The sequence below is a fragment of the Coccomyxa subellipsoidea genome, assembly GCF_000258705.1.
Source record: "Coccomyxa subellipsoidea C-169, whole genome shotgun sequence".
Classification (NCBI taxonomy): Eukaryota; Viridiplantae; Chlorophyta; class Trebouxiophyceae; family Coccomyxaceae; genus Coccomyxa; species Coccomyxa subellipsoidea.
Window position 1 is genome coordinate 144,456 of NW_005178023.1, and position 18,015 is coordinate 162,470.

Genomic DNA, 18,015 nt, shown 5'->3' on the forward strand with positions numbered 1-18,015 from the left:
ACTGGGTGCAGGCGTGCAACCGTCATCGAGACGTGTGAGTTGCTCAGCAGCCACGCCAGTTGCCGGAGGCCTCAAATACGACCATCTCCTGCTAGCCATCATGGACAGCAACCCCTATTTCTCAGATGGGTCCAAGCAGGTGACTCAGCTTCCGTCAGCTTCCTGCAAAGTTTGGCCAGGACCTCCACCTGATTTCTTGTGGTCAGTGTTGCAGACTTGTCCAATAACGATCGTCTCTATCGACCTCCAAATAGGCATGGTAACCAGACAAGATGGGTTGGGGTCCCATGCTCTTGCCCCTATCGGCACCCCGGTGTAGCTTACAACGAAAGATGGCCTTCAAATCCTGTGTGGTCTGTGAGCCTCGGGGCGTGTGAGTCCTGTAGAAAGGAGGTCCACAGGGTCTGGAGCAGTAGGCGGATGCTGTCAGACCAAAGCACTTGCAAAGCAGCATCATGTTCAATTTTCTAGTTTTGCACTTGTGCAGGCGTTTGCGACAGCGGCTGGGCTGGGGACAGCTCACAACAGCAAGATGACAGTGCTACTTGTGGACAAGGCGCAGCCAGGCGGCGATGCCTCCACTCGCATTGAGACGGCGCTCTGGTGAGAGCCCTCCTGTACTGTGCTGTGTCACCATCTCATCCCCTGATTGATAACATCTCACCAAAGCCAGCCGGACGCCTGCCTTGGTGTCCGCAAGCGACATAAACACCCCTGAGAGAATGAACAAGAGGTCATTGTCACTGCATTACCATTACATGCTGTTCCTGCTGAGACAGGCAAGGTGCCTTTGCAGACAAGCTGCAGACAAAGGCTCCCACAGTTCCCACCTCTTGTTAAACATACCAGACCCAAGCATGGCCCAGTCAACTGGGAGCATGCTGCTCAGGATTCATATTCTTCCTTCTTGACAGGGGCCCACCAGGGCCATGCCACATGAAGCTATTGAAGCAGAGCCCCTGTGATAGTTTGGAGCATGAAAAGCAATCCTGCACATGTGCTGCGCAGGCACCTAAAGGAGAATGGCTTTGACACGGGCAACGCAGCCTTCCAGGAGGTGTCACTCGCGGCAGAGGAGACACACAACTCCTCTGTAGTTGTAGGTGAGGAGATTTGGCATCCTCACCCTGGAGCAATATTCTCTTGTGGGGTCTTCCAGATCTGCAGCGTTAGAACACAGCATTCATAATGCTGCATACCATGTTGCGCGACCGGCAAGGCTGCACCTGCATCTGATATGTGTCTTGACGTACCAGGCTAGAGCAGCATTGCATAAAAAATCTAGGCTTTTTGAAGTGCTGGTGCTGTTTCTTGTTCCGCATGCTTGAGGCGACCACCTACTGTGTTCTTTGTCTAAGCAGCGGAGAGGCCAGAGGTGGAGTGGCCATATGGCGTTAAAAATGTCAAATATATGTCAAACAACGTGTCGTTTGTTTCTCTAGTAGAGAAATTAGTAATGTTATGGTGCACAGGGAACGCCGTGGACCAGGTGGAGGCCGACCTGGTTCTGCTGAGCACAGAGGCAGTCCACTCCAAAGCTGTTGATGCCAACCTGCTTGCCGAGTTTGTTGACTGCCCAGGTGCATGCTCGCAGAAACCAGACCATGTTTGGTGTGTACACCCCATGCAAGCAAGTGTATTTTTGTGTGCTTTTTATTTTCAAATGGCATTGAGCAGCCTCGCAGTGATGGGCAACCAGGATATCTGATACTAGCGCGGGTTTGCCCCTCATGCGGGTTTCTGCATGGGGTCCTCTGCTACAGTCCGTGCTCCAAGCGTCAAAGTGACTTGTGCACCATTCTAAAGTCCAGGTTGCTGTGATTTGCAGTGCTTCTGCTCCCATAGGGCGCCCCAGCGCGAGCCCAATTGGAGATTGATAAATGCATACACCAGCTAGCCAGCTAGACAGAGCAATAGCATCACAAATGAGCACACCTGCTGTGCCGTGCACAAGGGAGGGATGAGTTTGAGTGCAGCGATGAGCGAGCGCCGATGCAATGTGCTTCCAGCATGAAAGGATCAGATCCTGCAGAGCTGCGATATAGGATGGTCCTCATCCTCGGAAGAGACTTGGGTTTGTAAGAGTTTGATGAACAGTCAAGACTCCTTGACCTCGAGGGTTCACAGTGAGGAGCAGTGATCTGTCAACCTTGCAGATTTCCACTTGTTGCAGTAGATGAAAGGCATGTAAACGTGTGACGGGGAATGTTGATTCACAGTTGTCTGTTTGATCGCCTCTGTCAAGCAGTCAAAGCAAGCCCTGCAGCTGGAATTTCCAACTCGTGTGCCTGTTCACCATGCAGTGGCACAGCTTATTTTGTTCTGCATTATTGTGCAGATTAAAAGCACATCGTGTTAATCACTTGTCATTGCAGAGCACCACCTTGAGAGATCAGGTGGCGATCTAGGAAGCAAGATATAGCATGCCATGCCATGGAAGGGATCAAGAGGAAGCTCAACTATCCTCCAGATCGTAGAATGTATGCCCAAAATATTATTTCAAGCTGATCTTAGTCCAGAATCGCAAATACGAAATCCAGTGCTCCTTCTGGCCAAGCCATCAACCGATCAGATCAAGATCACACTCAGATCACCCAGTCACAGAACAGCACCGTGTGCGAATCGAGATAATAGGTTTCATGTTTAATGAGGCCACCGTAGTCGAGGCAATGTGATCTAAATTTGCTGAGATGATCGGTCCAATCAGCCCCAGATGTCGGTCCCATACTCGCTCGGCTTTGGGCGAATGGCATCCCTCATCAGGACCCATTGACATGGTCCAATCAGGTATACTTACCTGTCCGGCTCGGTACCGTGATCAACAAGACGGTCCGGGTATCCCCGCTGCTTGCCTTGCACTCAGCTTGCGGCGGCGTGGTAGGAGTGCTCCAAGAGGGTATCTCCACGGAATAATCTTTGGCAGGCCTGGGATTAGCGTCAGCTGCCCGGGCACAATTAAAAAACTATAACACAAAACTTCACCATTTAACAAATACATTCTATACATTAAATTTGCAATCAATTAAAAACCAACACACAACCGGATATGTTCCACAAGTGGCACCCACAAAACACTGCAACACCAATGATACATAGAATGTGCATATTATGAGATGGCGAGGGATTTGTGGCATCTGAACAGGGCGGCGTCGGTTTGGTTGCTGTAGCCGCTACATTGGCCCCAGTGGCAATGCCTTGATACTGTTGTCCTAGATAGCTCTCTGCACTGCTCGTGGTCCCCATATCTGGTGCCACATGGCGGGATAAATTTTTTTGTTGACATCATTAAAAATTGGCGGCAACGAGTTGTTGCCTTGAAGTATGTCGATCTTCTTCTTGTTACACAGCTTGCTAGTCTTGAGATGTTTGGCAAGGTTGAGAGTCAACTCTGCTGCAAATTCCTGAGCAAACCGCATGTGCATGCCAAGAAAGTGCAGGTCTTGCGTTCAGATCCTGGGAGTTCCAAACACCTACAGTAGAACATGTCTATCTAGGATGCTTCACTACATACTATGCATGCATTGGGACAGAACACCAAAACATCACTGGGGGCTCTGTTGTGACAAGGGTTTGCAGCCTGGTCCCTGGAATCAAGCAGTCTGGACCACAGTCTCTATGCGCTCATCTACCTTTGTATAAGTGTAATACTCTTGGAGATGCAGATGCCTAGCGCATACAAAATAATAATTTGGGTCCCAATGAAGTAGTCCTTCCGTTTGGATTTGAATATCACGGGGACCCTCACAGGAGGGGGAGAAAAGATTATGTGCACCACGGGTCACTAACAAATTCACGGCAGTATTCAGTGTTGCTGGCTTGCTATGCTAACAGTACACACTGGTCTAACAGAAGCTATGTGTTCATTCTTCTCAGTGACGCACACAATTCTCCTCTTCCCAAATGTAAAAAATCGCACAAAGGCATGGATTGTCCTTGAACAGTCTGCGCTTGCCACCACATGGACAAATGCTGGATGTAGAATCTTGCTGAGGCTGAGCAGCTCTGGACACAGCTCTGCCTTAGAAGTTGCGACCGTAGCCGCCAGGGCTGTTAGTGATTGCAGATCTCTGCGGACCCACTGCTGCAAACGCCTGCAAAGGACAACTGAAGACAATCAGCGCTTGTGCAATCCAGCATGCATGACACCCTCCTGCAACTCAACTCTGATACCAAGTAAAGACAAAAGGCCAACGCATGCATGCAGCTCTTCGATGTCTGACAGGAGTCTCATCATCGTCCCAGATGCTGAGTTTGCATCCTCTCAGCAGCTATGCCGATATCTGGCGCGCCGTGCACCCATAAAATTGGGGCAGGTAAGGACTGGAAGAAGTTTGGCGTACGGCGCAGCCACTAGCAGCACACATTCCATAAAAGGACCAAAGGGACGCACGCACCGGAATACCAAAGTCTCGTGCAGCACCGGCGAAACCACCACCGATCGCCGGGGCTGGCCGGGTGGCCAGCGCCGCATGGTCGCGCCGGTATTGCACGGGGCCGCCATTGCTGATTTCGCCTGTGCCGTGGTAGTGATTGACCGCGCCGAATTTGTGATTGACAGGGTAGGATCCAAAGAGGGATGGCTGGGGTGGGTGGGGTGCATCGGGGTTGGCGAGGAGCGGGTGCGGCCGCGTGTGCGGCGGAGGGCACAGCCCCGGAGACGCGCCCCAGGACACTTGCCCTGCCGCATACAGAAATGTTGAGATGTTTGCCACCCAGTTATTTCCTTGGCCCACATTCGCCTTGCAGCCTTGAAAATACTCTTTATCTGTTCTTTACAACAGCTGGAAGCATTCTTTTCACAACATCTCTTTCTTGGCTTACATCTCACTTCCTCTTTAAAAACTATAGCTAGCAGGAACTGTACAAAGGAACAGTCAGGCCAGGCAAACCTGTGAAGCTGCCCTCTGCTGGCCTCAGGTGCCACTCCCTGTCAGGGCTGGCGTGCTTTTGCTGCTGCATGGCCGGGCGCCTGGACAGGAACGCCCCCTGACCGCCGTGGCCACGCTGAAGCTGCTGCTGGTTGGAGGGCATAACCCCGGAGCCGCGGCTGCCGCCGAGCATGCTGTTGATGCCCCGGGACAGGCCGGACAGCAGTCGTAGCCTGCCCGGGCTGAGCTGCTTGCTGGGCGCTAAACTGTGGTCGCCTGGTTTGGTGCCGGCCGCAAGGTTGTTTGAGTTGGCGCTGGTCCCCCCGCTGGACCCCTCGGCGACGGGACTGCCAAAGACCCCCCGGGGGCCCCATGCCGTGACGATGCTCTTAGGGCTGCTGTACAGGGAGTGAACCCCGCCGTCGCCACCCTTGCTGCCGGGAGGTTTTCCTGGGGAGGGAGTTGCGCTGGGGAAGAGCCCCGAGCCGAGGATACCCGAGGGCAGGCGCGGCCGAGCAGGCGGCTGGTGCCCTGGATTGTGCCCTGCCGTGGACCCCCCTGCATTGCCTCCCTTGCGCCCCAGAGACCTCCCCCTGTGCTGCTGCTGCTGCTGAGAAGACTGCTGCTCATCAGTGAGCCGGCCACCCGAGCCAGCAGCGGTCTGGTCAAGAGCCGGCTGCATTGCGTGTGCAATGCTGGCATTACCGGCTGCTGCATTGTGGCTCTGCTGTTGCGGGGTGTGTGCAGGCTGAAGAGGCTGAGTGGACTTCTGCCGGCGCAGCATCTGTGACCGGCGTGGCGGCTGGAGTGTTGTCGTCGCGGTCACCCCTGGCTGCTGCTGGGGTTGGTGTGCAATCAGCGCCCGGGGGTCGGCACTCTGGACCGGCGCGTGAGAGGTGATGCCTGCGCAGCACACCACGAACTGTGAATACACTGCGATCCTTGCTCGTATTTCTGCCCTAATCAACCGTCTTCATGCACGAAATTGGCGCACTCAAGAAGCTCTTCTTCCTCTGCTCATGGACCACATATCAGCGATGATCAGGGCAGCTGTACATCAAAGTAAATAAAGAAAAGTAACATATGGTGGTTATGATATAATGAGCAGGCATGCGAGATGGATTGTAGTTGGGACATACCGGACGTGCTGCAGAGCTGTGTCTGAGGGGCTTGGGGCATCGCAGGGTAGTGCGCTGCAATCATGTCATTTCCCCTGGCAGCCGCAGAGCAGGTGGCGTCCGCAGAGATGGCATAAGCCTTGGAGGGGTGCGCCACACTGGGCTTGTGCTGCTGCGCCAAACTTGGCTGCTGCTGCTGCTGCTGAGCCAAGCTAGGCTTCTCCTGCTGCAGCGCCGGTGTGAGCGGCTGCGGCACATGGTCCTGCGCAATGACATATGAAACGTGAACTTGACAAGCTGTTCAGTCCTCCCAGAGAAATCTGCGCTCTTCTATGCCCAGTTTCATCTATCATGAACACTTGCAAACTAGGAAGGCATTGCGCACCAGGCATCTGGGCCTGGCAGGGCAGATGATTCATCACTAGAGACAGCAATGATCTGGGCTCTGTTGGAGGACAATAAGTTGCGCAAGTTTCGGGGGGGATCAGAAGAAGGTTCTTTAAGGTGGCTGTGAGGTTTGCAGGGCTCCAGATTGGGTTCTATGGCAAGTTCAGGGGTCGCGCATCTGTCATGTGGATGTGTGTCAGGGATGGGAGTGCACCTGGAAGAAGGGGTGCTGGAGAGCCTGGGCAGCAGTGGGCCGCTTGGCTGGATCCCAGTGGCACAGCACTGCTATCAGGTCCAGCGCTGCCGGCGATGCCTGAGGAACCTGCAGCCACCAGCACACACCTTTGAATCTTCACCTCTGGAAAGTTTTGCCAGATGCAAGATTCTTTGGTCAGGAAGAGAAAGGAAGGCAGACACAGGCAATAAACGGTGCAACACAGATATGAGGACGTCAGCTGCAATCAATCTACACAGATGTGGCAGACAGCAAATGACTGCCATTTGACTGCCGCTAGCACAGTGGCCGCTATTTCTGCTTCCCCCAAGCCATTTCGACACAATACAGGAATGCCTCTCGGTGGAAAGCTCTGTCAGCACAGGCTAGCATGTTCACTCATGCCTGCGCAGGGGTGTCTTTGCATCGAGCCTTTCCTACCCGATGCTTTCATGTTTAGCAGGTCAAGCTGGCACCTTGGCAAGGGGTCCAGTCAACTACATTTTGGGGCCCATGGGAACCGCTAATAAGGGTTCCAGGGGGCGCGCACCATTGCTGCGAGGGGCACGGGCTGGCATTGGGGGAAGCGGAAGCCCATGGAAGCTGCCAGGCCCAGGCCCTCCGGCCAGGTGGCGGCTGTGGGGGACCCCATGATGCTGCAGATCTTGTACAGCTCATCCGCCTGCATGCATGCACAGCGCTGCTGGTCATGTAACCGTTTGACTTTGCGCCTCCGCACAAGACATCAGCAACTGCTAGATATACCACAACCAACTCTATATTCTTGCTCCTGTTCCTCTAGTCCCCAGAGGGCTGCCGCTGCCCTCTGTGTCGATCATCTCAGCCTGCTGCACCAGAATCTGCAGGCGCAGAACACACCTAGACGTAGGTTGTAGCAATGTGAGCTACCCACGACACAGTATCAGCAGGCCTGCCGTCATGTGCATGGATGCTCCCTACAGCCTGCCCAGCGCCTTACAGTGCAGTGACTTCATGCAATTAAGACATGCTTTTGCCTAGACTGGCAGGCACTTTCGGTTGGACAAATGCATGCATGCAGCTTAGACAGCCGATTGCACGGTTCATCCCAGACTCATTTGGGGCGTGCCTGGCTTGCTTGCGTGTCTGGACCGGTAATTTACGATACCCTTACATAATTCTTGCTTGAAAGCAGCTGGCCTCACTGTGTCTTAATTACAAAATTTGGGTCTTCATGCAGGACAACAAATGAGTCTGCACAAGCAAGGCTAGGATTCAAGCAGCTGCAGGCAGGTCAGGCGGCTGTGCGCACCTCGGAGGCCCCGGGGAACAGCGGCCGCAGCGTGAAGAGCTCTGCAATGATAGCGCCCATCGCAAAGAGGTCCACGGGTGGCCCGTAGCTCTTGGATCGTAGCAGCACCTCCGGCGCGCGGTACCTGCACCAATTAGCGGGCCAACATGGCTTCAATTTTCGCTGAAGATGGCGCATACTCTGACACTTTATCTAAGATGTATTTGATCAATCACTTGGGGGGAACATAAGACTGCAAAGCAGTCGCATGCGCCCCATTTGCTTTGAAGAGATTGGCGTACTTGCAAGACCGCATGTGCCTGTATACTTCTGACTGACCCTCGATATTGCAGCGGCGCACTCTTTGCAACGACAGCGGTGTAATCTTGAAATACCAAGAAAGATTCCATGCTGCATGCATATTTACGCTGTGCTATTTATACCAAATAGCCACGGTGGTAAGTTCAGGCATGTGGGTGTGGCGCACCATCTGGTGGAGACATAGTCTGTGAAGGGCGGGCGGGATCGGATCTCACGCGCCAGCCCAAAATCGGCGATCTTCACCGTGTCCTTGTGCACCAGCAGGTTCTCTGCGCAGGCCAAAAATCATCCATCAGTCTTGGATGATTTTGTCCAGGATTTATCGGTTGCATGCCAGCCTCACCAGCAGCAGGATAGTGAAGGAACTCATGAGGAGACTCAGCATCTCCTGTCAAGCTCAACAAACATCTCTTTTGCTCAATTCCAGCGCTGCAGAATTCTCCACATGCCAGAGGCCAGGCACATGCTCTGGTTCAGTGCCTTTCATAGACGCAATTTGGAGGCAACCTACAGAATTGCCATGCATGCGGTGACAAGCAGCAGACCGGGGTGGTGTACTGTCTGGCAAATGGCAATTGGGCAAGGTCCATTCCCTAACACCGCTCATCCCGAAAAAAAGCTGCTCCATTGAATGAGCGGTTATGCATCAGATTGAAGCCATCGCTCGAGTCAGCAACCAGCAGCGCATGGTTTAGGTTGCTTCAATCTGTATTCAGTCCGGTAATTTACGCCACCTGTGTCATGGACATGCCGACGGGCTGACCTGGGCGTATGCCACCTGTCCAGGAAAAGGGGTTCTGCAGTGACTCAGCATGGCTGACCTGGCTTGAGATCGCGGTGAAAGTAGCCGTGCTTGTGGATGTGCGTCAGGCCGCGCAGGATCTGGAAGCACCACTCGCGCACCCGCTGCTCTGGCATCAGCTCGCCCTGCTCCTTCATCAGCTGGTACAGGTTGCAGTCCTGCATGCGGGAATGGTGTTAGGCGTCAGGTTGCCCAGACCCACATTAGATGTCTTGGTGACGTCTCATGCAATTGAAGTATTGTGGCCAGATGCCATCTGGTGCCTAGAGTCCAGAGGAACCTGCCACAAAGGATGCCACCTCTGCCGTACTTCCCTTGACTGTATCCCCTGTCATGCCCCTGTTCCATGACATACACGGGGCGCAGCTGTTTGAAGTCGCGTCATACATTTGCACGCTTGATACACGTATGGGGAGAGGTGCACCCAGTCCCATCTGGTGACCAAGTCCTCGAATTACTGCAGTATTTGCCCTAAGGCATGTCAGCATGTTAGCACAGGTGAAGCCCCTGGATTGGCAGCAGTGCTGCAGGTACGCGCCATGCAGTCACGACCCCAGCCGCTCCTGCAGCTGCATAATGGCAAGCTGCATGGCAGGTGCGCACCATGTACTCGAAGACGAAGAAGAGCTCGTCCCTCTCGCGGATGACCTCCTTGAGCTTCACTATGGACGGGTGGGACAGCTTGCGCAGGCTCTTCACCTCCCTCAGGGCCATGCACTCCTCCCAGGAGTAGAACTTGCGCTTCATCTTCTTTATGGCCACCTGCGCGCACATGCCCACACACGTTTCACATGTGGCCAAAGAATTGAAGGCGCCTCTGGCTTGCTCTTCCGAGGGAAATTTCATACACAGCCCGGGTCTGCAGTAATGGAGGCGGTCACATGTCTAACAGGATTGCCGCTTGCTGCATGATATGCACGTTGTGTGCTCCAAGCCAGCAAGTTCAGAGGCAACCAGGAAGTGTCCATACGTTCTGAAAATTCCTGCAGAATTGAGCATGTCTTTTCTGCGCAATTAAAAAGCCGCTGTCTTCCTTAATGCTCTCAAATACTTCGCACCTCTCCCAGAAAACCAGAAATCTCAAATATGCTGAATGGTGGCAGGTTGCCTGTCCTGATGCAACAATGCCATGATAAGAAATTTGTGGGTGCTCCCGGGAACAAAATCTGTACCACGGCATTGGTCTCCCGGTTGATGGCCTTCCACACGCTGCCATAGGTGCCATCCCCAAGCTGCCTTATCACCTTGTACCTGCAGGGGTGAAAAACATGGATATGTCAATAAGATTGGCTGCTGAATGCCAACATGACGAGCATGAGCATGTTCAGATTGCATGCAGCTGGCCAAACGCCCTGCATTGATGGACAACCAGATTTACTCTTGGGCACACTAAGCGTCCCCAAAGCGCCTGCCATTGATATTTAACTCCTTCAAAAGTTACCAGTATTTCTGCAGTACAGCTATTAGATGGATCACAGCTGTCGATTGATACTTTGGCTTGTGACATGTGGAGCAACAGCAGGAGACTGCCCTCGCGCTTTACAGGGGATCATTGATCATCAGAATGCATTTTTGGCATTCAAGGCTCTTAATATGTTGTCAAGTTGATATGGACTGATCAAGGGGGTCCTCTTTCAGTCTTCCTGTCCTCACAGGAGGCCAATCTAGATACATAGCCTTGGAATTGGCCTCCTGATCCAGCCTCTTTTAATGCAGGAACGCAACGAATTTGGATCGTACCTATTCATTGGTCCCCCTTCACTTGTACGGCAGCGTGCTGGATGCACAGGCGTGCCTGCTCCACGCTCCCGCCCTCAGCAATCTTGACAGGCCCCGCTGCTGCTCACCAGGACCAACGCCGGCACCTTGGTCAACGAGAGGACATTGAATTGGAAGCGGGCTCGGGATTCAGGATTGAAAACTACTGCCCAATGTTGAGCTTCTGAGAAATATTCTCTAGAGGGGACAAGCAGGACCCTCGCTGAAACCCGCGACACTGGAGCGGGACAGCCCACAAAGAGGCCGCTATACGCCCTGCACAGCCCTGGCTAAGCTGAATGCCTCTTGACAGAACGGTCTATACGCAATCATAAATGCGCACTGGTCTTGCTTGAGCGGGCACAATTTGCTCTTGGTGAGTGCACTTTGCGAGTTGACAGCTGGAGAGCCAAATTTAGCACCATTTCATCCTGGATATTACATAACTAGAGCTGCAGACACCTTCCTGCGCACCAACATCTCTGTCCTTGAACTTTCTTTTGCCGCGTAGGAGCCTTGCAAAGAGCTTTCGTCGACATTGCGTGGACGGAGCATTGCATTAAACAGCTGAAGTGAAAGGGGCGAACAGTGGTTTTAAAGACTATCACGAGTTCATAATAATATGCTTCTGGACTTGCTGCAGGCCTAAGAAAGCAATTTTGTGGTAGTGTCGTAGAATCACGTCGAAATGGTGGATCACCAGCCTTCCATCGTAAATTTCGATGAGCCCAGCCAGATGTTGTCCGACTTGCCATTCCAAAATGAGGATGCAGACCTATACAGCTGGATCGAGGGCCTGGCAAGCACCGCGGCTCCCCAAGAAGGCAATGGGAAGCTGGATGCAATGGACAGGGCAGTAAAGGGGGCAATGCTGCATGAAACCCCATCTTGGCTACCCCCAGGCGGTCTGGGCGATCCTGCGCCCCAGCCTCTCTTCAAGCACACCAGCAATGTCAGCACATTGCACAGCGGATCGAGCGATGCCTCTCAGACGAGGATGGTGCCTGCCCCGCACTTTCCCATAGAGGCAGACGACCTGTCCCTACCCCTCCCAGATGCCTTTGTGCCAGCGCCTCAGACGCCTTCAATGGAGGCACCATACCTAGTGCCCGACCTCCCCAGGGTGATGGTGCAAGCTGCCACGCCGGCGATTTGGAACCAGCAATTCCCACAGCCTCCATCGACGCTCTGGCCACCCATGCAACCTGTGGATGCTGGCAACAACGGCTATGCGTCCTCGCCAGTGGGTGAGGCCACGTGCTTCATACCTTTCTTATCCTCATGAATTTTTCACCGTACAATCTAGCCCATCAATGGCCCATCAGTGCTGTGCTCGCGGAGACAAGAACTGTCGGCGAGCTTTTGATAGGAGTTTCTTGGAGATTGCATAAATGTCAATCGCGTTTAGAATTTTTGCTCCTGGATGAGGAGATCATCTTTTATCCGCAGCAATGCTTGGAAGGCCAATATTCACTCCCCCTGCTGTGTTTTGCAAAGGCCTCATAGCACACTCCCTGCCATACGATCCCCGCGTCTCGTGGCTCCCTTGGGGGATTCCAGAATGGACAACCCATTCAGCAGGACCCCAGGTGCACCCGCCGAGCCACCGCCACGCATGCGCAGCCTGCTGAGTCACCGTCACATGCGCGCGCAGGTGCCATGTCGGCGGCCGGGCAGGGGCTGACGCCGGCGGAGAGCGGCGGGAGCAGCGAGGGCGGCCGCGAGTCAAGACCGGAGGACAAGAACGAGCTCAGGAGCTCCACCAGCGTGCCCAAGGCCGACGCCTGGAAGGAGAAGAACCGCCTCGCGCAGAGAGCCTTCCGACAGCGCCAAAAGGTCAGCCGAATCTCTACATGCGTGTGTGAATTTGCATGGTGATTGCACAAATAGTGCCAGTCTTGTTGCAATAACGATGATGTGCTGGGGCCTTTCACAAGCGTGATCCCTTACTGTATCTGCGGCAATTGTGGGTGGCTTTGGGTTTCATGTGATGACCAGCCTTTGAGCTCTCAAAGGCTGGTCATCTCATCAAAGGCTGGTCATCAGCTTGCAAAACAATGCTGGAAGGCACTTTCTGCATGCCTTTGGTTCTTCAACGGAGAAATATCGCTTCTGTACAGAAGGGGTGTACGGCCCGCTAGCCTTTGGAAAAAGGGCCGCACCTTCTGGTGCAGCGGTGCAAGTCAAGCACCTCTGAAGGCACGCACTGTCGAAGTGTGCGGACATCACCACGGTTTCATTCTACCGCCCGCGCTGAAATGCGGTGCCCGGATGTCTGCGCAGGAGAAGCAGAAGGCATCGGAACGGCACATCGAGGAGCTGTCTGAGCGGGTGCAGTCCCTGGAACTGGAAAAGCGGCAGCTGCAGATGGCACTTGAGCGAGCTTCAACCGCCACCAAGGTGCGCATTGATATGTAGACATCATCGGACTTCCCGTTTTGGCACGTTTCCTTGGACAGTTGGAACACGGGCCCAGAAGCTCTTGAATAGCAATACACGCATGCCGCATGTATTACCGTGGGGGGAGTCCGGATGCAATACGAGATCTCTTTATGGCAATGGAAGCATCATGCAGGACGCGCATGTACTTACAATCTCTGTCGGATGGACATCATTCCTTGAGGCCTGATGTACCAAAGTTTGTAATCCACAGGACTCGGCAGATTGGCATATCTGCTGACAAAGTTGTGAGCCTTGATTGGTTGCTCAGGCCGCGGCAGCGCAGAATGGGGAGCAGAAGTCGCCGGACGATGCGGTGGCGATTGCACTGAAGCTTGGAGAGCCGACGGTGCAGCTGCAGCTCAGTGTGGGGGATGTGAAGGTCATGACTCTGGAGCGCATGGTGCACATCTGGAAGGTGCGCTTCTAGCTGTAAATGTCAGGCTCTTCTGGGCTTGGAATGGAACACCTGCACAGAACTGGAGAATGGCATTACATGTTCAATTGCACTGAACAAATCAGCCAGCCCCATGTCAGCCTGCTTGTTGTGCAATGAGTTGTCAAAGGTGTGATGGTTACATTTATATATAATTGTGCCACATAAGTTACTATGTGATGATTCTTGTGCGCATGCACAGCCCAGACCATCTCCACAGATCTGTAAGAATATGTGCTGAGCCCATGCATACTCTGTTTTTGTGCGCAGACGATGGTGCACAAGATTGGGCAGTATCTGCCTGAGGCAGAGCAGTCGCCTGGGGGCCTCAAATTCCACTGCCTAGAGGTGTGCACCCTCACCCTCAGCCACTGCATATTTCATTGACACGCGCCCTCATGTAGCGCAATCCTTCAATTCTGTTATGTTGCTGCAGACTTGATCTGTTGGTGCTCATGTGAGAGGTAAAGCTGCGTGCACAGCTGTTTGTACGCATCTTAGTGTCTCACTGCATCTTCTGTAATGTGAGCATTGAAGGAGTTGGCGTGCTTGACTGGACCTTGCACAATACATCTCAGTGCAGTCTCGGCTTGACCTGAGCCCGTTCGGCTAAATGTCTGTCTATTTATCTTCCACTGTTCGCCCCCACCCCAAACGTGGTGCATGCATGCGGTCTCAGGACATGGCATTTGAGGCGCGTCTGCTGCTGTGGGCGATGGTTGAGCACAACATGCGCATGCTCAGCGACTTCATCAAGTGCAACATGGAGAACCTGTCCTCGCCGCGCGTCGCCGACCAGGCCTTCTGGATCAACATGCTGGTGCGCGACCCCTTCCCTCCCCTTTTTTGGACCTTTTCCTTGGTGCCTTCTGTTGAGCATCTGTAGCCTTGGACAGATGTCTCATCGGTGTCAATTCTGGGCATCTGTTGCCTCACAACATCCCAAAGGTAGCCTTGAACGCGAGCAAAGTAATCTGCTTGGCTTTTTTTCGAAAGGCGCTGTTGGTTCTGCTTCTTTACGCCCAGAAGGACACTCACCTGTCCTCTGCCGCACTGAGTCCTTCCTGCATGCAATGGCCACATTATAAAGTGTTCAACTCATCCGGGCGGCATTAATGCTGCAGAGAAGTTTCATTTTCGATGGAAAAGTGACTGACGCGGTCTTTGTGTACTGTGTAAACAGCGGCGGCTGCAGCTGACGTCAGCCCAGCAGGCGGCGCTGGTGGCGGCTCGGAGGGCCATGCTCGCCAACATCGGCGTGCTCCTTGCCGAGCGCGAGGAGCTGGGTGCCAAGATCAGGGTGAGCACCTGTTACCCTCTCAAGTGTTCCTGATTGGATGCTGCAGCGCAACTTTTCAGAATCCGCGGCCCTGGGTCGTCACTGTTGGGCATCTTCTGGCGTGCTGCCGTACTGGGTCAGGATAGACACTGGCATGCACCAGCTGATCTCTTTTCCTGATATGATGCATTCGCCCCTTGTTCAGCTCTGTCTGGTAATGGCAGTGCAGATGAAAGTAATGTGTGCTTGTGTGACAAATGCCTGCGTCCTCGCCGATGCATCACGCAGCTATGTGCACAAGAGCTGCGCAGGTTGTATCACCATGCCACAACCTGCAAATTGTTGCTAATTGTGACTAAGTGGATCTGTCTGTGCATAATTGCAGAGCATAGAGGATGTGGAGGACACGAAGGACGGCGTGAAGATGCACTTCCAGGAGCTGTCGGACTTGTGCGAGAAGGTCCGCGCCAACGTGGACGCCATCCACGTGTGCAAGTGCTACTACATGTCCCACGCCTACCGCGAGGTGCGCCCCCGCCCCTGATCTTAGCCTTCTAAGGAACATGCGCATGCATGCAAATCTGGTTGGGGTCTGTCTGTAGATTGCCGGTTTGACAGAAAACGGCATGTGCGCACTTGATTTGGTGCTCGCTCTTGCCTTGTATGTCTTGCGCCATGCAGCTTCGGAACATGACAAATGACAGCGGCATTTCGAGAAATCATGCGGCGAAGAGTCCCTAGAAAACAGCAGTGCATTGTGCATTGCATGCATTCACGATACGCTGACCACCTATGTGTGGCTATTTGCTATATGACTGGCATGGCGTTCAGGATCTCTGGTCACCGCTGCAAGGCTCCCACAGGTGATTGTCAGCATCATCTCAAAGCAGCACCCTCTGGTACAAGAATCTTTGCTGGTCCGCGCAGATTCTGGCGCCGGTGCAGTGCGCGCGCTTCATGTACTATTCCTACCCCTACGGGATGGACATGCTGTCGCTGATGACCTGCGCGGCCAAGGAGGCCGGCGAGCCGTCGACGCATGCGCTGCTGCGCGCCGTGCAGCCGAGCGCGGCCGGCGGCCCCAGCCACAAGCTCGCCTCCATAGACTGGTCTCAGGCCAAGAAGCTCGCCTTCCAATGACACACATCTGGGCGAGGGCGGGATCTGGGATGCCACTATCATGGGGCAGGGTTGCAAGGCGCAAACCCGACACATGTGGGCAGTGTGGGACCTGGATGCAAGCTCAGTAGACTGGTCTAAGGCTACGAAGCTCGCCTTCTAGTGACAGCAGAGAGGAGAGGTTGGGACTCTGTACGTGACACAGTTGGCGGCTTAAATTGGCACACCTGCGACGCTTGCGTCATGGAGGACGGCTGCAAAAATGCCTTCGTGGACTGCTACAAGGCCGAGGAAGCTCTCAAATGATAAACCCCTGGGTTTGGGCGGCATCTTGTCGGGTCGTGGGGCGTGACAGGAAGGTCCTTCATTCATGGGGACTGGAAGCTGCCTGCGTAGAGTGGTCCTAGGCAAGAAGCTCGCCTTCTAATGACCGGACACAAGAGGAATGCGACTGTGAGGCCAATGGACTCAACTTCCAATGATCTGACACAAGAGGGATGCCATGGTGGGACATGGCTGCATGGCTCGCCTCCAGACTGGCCCAAATCCCTTCAAATGACACCCATTCGGTGACAGTGGGACATGGGGTGCCTTTGTCCCGGTGCACAGTGCAATTTCTACAGTTTTACTTGTCATGCGTTGGGCGAGGGCGGAACCTTAGGACCTTCTGCACCTGGCATGCTTGTGTCATGGAGCAGGGCTGCAAGCCTGCTTCCATCGACTGACGCCAGGCCAATAAGCTTTCCTGCCAGGGATTCAGCTGGCGAGGACGGGTGGGCGTTTGGCATATTTTGACCGCCGAGAGTGCCAGCCACAAACAAGACAACAAAGTTGGGGCTCGTTTTAATCGTGTCAGCCCGAAGCAGTGGCCATGCCCATGATGATGAGAGAGTGAGTACCAGTTGCAAGACATGGGGCGAAAGTTTCAAATGAGAAGGTCCTATCAAGGCTTTGAAAGAGAGCCGGGCCTTTATTGCCCATCAAGCTGTATTCAAGTACAACAGCCGAGGGTGGTTCTGCAGCTCTTTTATTTCAACAGCAGATCCGAGCCAAGCCGAGGCAAGTCCATGGCTCTATTTCCATCGCAAGCAGAGCAGCAGGGTTTGTTTTGCCGCATAATGAGTAATGTGTTGAGTGCTTTTGATAGATGTTTTGAATGCCTTGCGCAAGCTTGGAACATGCATAGAGGTGCTCGTTTAGTGCTGCGCTTAAAAGGTGACTGTGAAGCAAGGGATGATGGTGTTCCCATTAGCACCGCGCCATCCCTGGGTCTCCTTTATGCAAACCTATGGTGAAAATGTGTCCCACAGTATCTCACAAGTGATGGGTGTTTTCAGTGCCGGCCCCTCACCGAGCTGACTGGATGCCCTGATGGTTTATTTACCCTTGGTTAATGTCACCTTGGAGAAACCGGTGCGCTTTTCTAACATCAGGGGACTGCACCATTATTGAGTTCTGTGAATGCAAGGCTATTCTTTCCCTGGGTTCACCGTTTTGTGTGGGATTCAAAGCAAGCGCATGCGAGCTTGATACTATTTCAGGAAGCTCATGTCGATCTGTGTGAAGGCTAGAGATTTCTCACCGATGTTATCTAGTCTGTGGTTGTGATTGCAATCCTGTGTGGGGTGTGTGCCTCAGGTTGGTGACAGGTTCAAGAGTTCTCAGGAGCAGTACTAGTACTCGTCAGTATTTTTATATGATCATCCTTATAGTTTGATCGACATCTGTATGTCAAGAACAGTTTAAAGAATTGGGGACAATCATCAAGGGTTTTTCTTGAGGTGTTTTTGCTCGATCAAAATGAAGGGCATGTGCTTCAATATTCAGCATACATGATAGAGTGCGGCGCACGTGCGTTGGCGTCGCAATGGGCATTTACTGTGCACGTCAGTAAATATGCAGTGCTGAATTACAGATTGCAGCTTGATATTATTTTGTAAGTGGAGGGCTTCTGGATCTGTTGTGATGTAAAATTTCTCAATTGGATGTGGATTTGTATCTGCA

General features: G+C 53.4%; 3 protein-coding genes across 3 annotated transcripts; 2 read left to right on the forward strand and 1 right to left on the reverse strand.

Annotated features, from left to right (window-relative positions):
- Positions 1-100: 100 nt before the first annotated feature.
- On the forward strand, positions 101-2,204 carry COCSUDRAFT_67944 (hypothetical protein; the record flags this gene model as incomplete). Its single annotated transcript, XM_005643526.1, has 5 exons — positions 101-139; positions 488-603; positions 1,009-1,103; positions 1,473-1,580; positions 1,829-2,204. 5 exons carry the CDS (start codon positions 101-103, stop codon positions 1,843-1,845), a joined length of 375 nt encoding a protein of 124 aa, XP_005643583.1. The 3' UTR covers positions 1,846-2,204.
- Positions 2,205-6,569: 4,365 nt separating this feature from the next.
- COCSUDRAFT_31328 (mitogen-activated protein kinase 7) lies at positions 6,570-11,079 on the reverse strand (the record flags this gene model as incomplete). The annotated part of the gene is made up of 8 exons (XM_005643527.1): positions 10,721-11,079; positions 10,153-10,231; positions 9,584-9,742; positions 9,000-9,138; positions 8,345-8,447; positions 7,879-8,002; positions 7,138-7,269; positions 6,570-6,695 (listed from the first exon to the last, which is right to left on the reverse strand). The coding sequence occupies exons 1-8, from the start codon at positions 10,726-10,728 to the stop codon at positions 6,570-6,572; spliced, it is 870 nt and encodes a 289-aa protein (XP_005643584.1). The 5' UTR covers positions 10,729-11,079.
- Positions 11,080-11,247: 168 nt separating this feature from the next.
- COCSUDRAFT_67946 (hypothetical protein) lies at positions 11,248-16,032 on the forward strand (the record flags this gene model as incomplete). Its single annotated transcript, XM_005643528.1, has 9 exons — positions 11,248-11,985; positions 12,393-12,574; positions 13,022-13,138; positions 13,449-13,595; positions 13,884-13,961; positions 14,293-14,433; positions 14,797-14,913; positions 15,278-15,418; positions 15,820-16,032. Exons 1-9 carry the CDS (start codon positions 11,427-11,429, stop codon positions 16,030-16,032), a joined length of 1,695 nt encoding a protein of 564 aa, XP_005643585.1. The 5' UTR covers positions 11,248-11,426.
- Between the last annotated feature and the right edge of the window lie 1,983 nt (positions 16,033-18,015).